The sequence below is a fragment of the Phaethon lepturus genome, unplaced genomic scaffold, assembly GCF_000687285.1.
Source record: "Phaethon lepturus isolate BGI_N335 unplaced genomic scaffold, ASM68728v1 scaffold30031, whole genome shotgun sequence".
NCBI classification, from domain to species: domain Eukaryota; kingdom Metazoa; phylum Chordata; class Aves; order Phaethontiformes; family Phaethontidae; genus Phaethon; species Phaethon lepturus.
Window position 1 is genome coordinate 1,623 of NW_010516052.1, and position 981 is coordinate 2,603.

At 55.2% G+C, this 981-nt stretch overlaps 1 protein-coding gene across 1 annotated transcript in view; it reads right to left on the reverse strand.

Annotated features, from left to right (window-relative positions):
• Positions 1–209: 209 nt before the first annotated feature.
• Positions 210–981, reverse strand: part of LOC104627631 (axin-1-like) — a gene marked incomplete at its 5' end in the record, with an annotated part of 24,771 nt that continues 23,999 nt past the window's right edge. The window contains one exon of the mRNA XM_010295958.1: positions 210–441. Within this exon, the coding sequence (XP_010294260.1) occupies positions 315–441 (127 nt within the window). The remainder of the gene's footprint in view (positions 442–981) is intronic.

A 981-nucleotide genomic window follows, 5' to 3' on the forward strand; every position in this document is an offset into this window, starting at 1 on the left:
GCGTCCACCGCTTTACATTTACATAAGAGCACTGTGACATCGGAAATATTTTCCTTTTATTACAATATATCAAAAATATGCAGCTTTAGTAAACAAGGTCATATTACACTTTCTAATGCACTGTACAATGCTACATTACACTTATGTTCGGTATGGAGAGGGAGCCCGGGCTCCCACTGGCAGGTTTGTGGGGTGAAACGGCGTCCACCGGCCAACCCCCGTGGCAGTCGCACCACCAGCGTTCGCCCCAGGCCCTCTCCTCCGGTCCCAGAGTCTTTCACAGTCCTGTCCTCACGCCTCGGCAGCCCCGGAGCTTAGTCGATCTTTTCCACCTTCCCGATGATCTTCTCTTCGAAGATGGGCAGGATGGTGTCATCCTCCCGTACCTCCTCGAAGACCACACCACAGTCAAACTCGTCACTCACCTTCTTAAAGTAATACCTGAAAAACCAGAAACATGGGGGCAGAGAGGTGAACGGTCACGAGGGCACCACAGTCCCCAAACCCAGCCCTTCCATGCCCCTGAGCTCGTGGTGCATGGGGAGCAGCTCCCCCAGAAATGGAGGCAACTGGGGCCACACTTCTGCCCCTGCCCTCAGCCAGGGAGCAAAAAAAGAGTGGTCAGGATCCGTGCTGGCACGTTCAGGAGCTCCCGCCCTGAATCCAAGCCCACTCACAGCTCGCTCAGCAGCAGTGGCTGGAGGCACCCATGCTGGTGGAGCGTTTCTAGGCAGGCTTTCCCATGGCAGCTCCTACTTGGAAGGGGGAACTAGGAGAGCTATGCGCTCCATGCCCGGCTGCTTTGGAACTCTGGCAGGACCCAGCCCCCCTGTCCTCACTGAAGGAAGTTTTGTGAAGGAGCCGAAATGTCTCTGGAAATTGGAGAGTTTCCCACAGCACCACTGAGCACCAGCTCAGGGGCCTACAGGGCAGCTCAGCAGCTTCTGTTGAAGGTACAAATGGTGATGCAGGACATTCCTG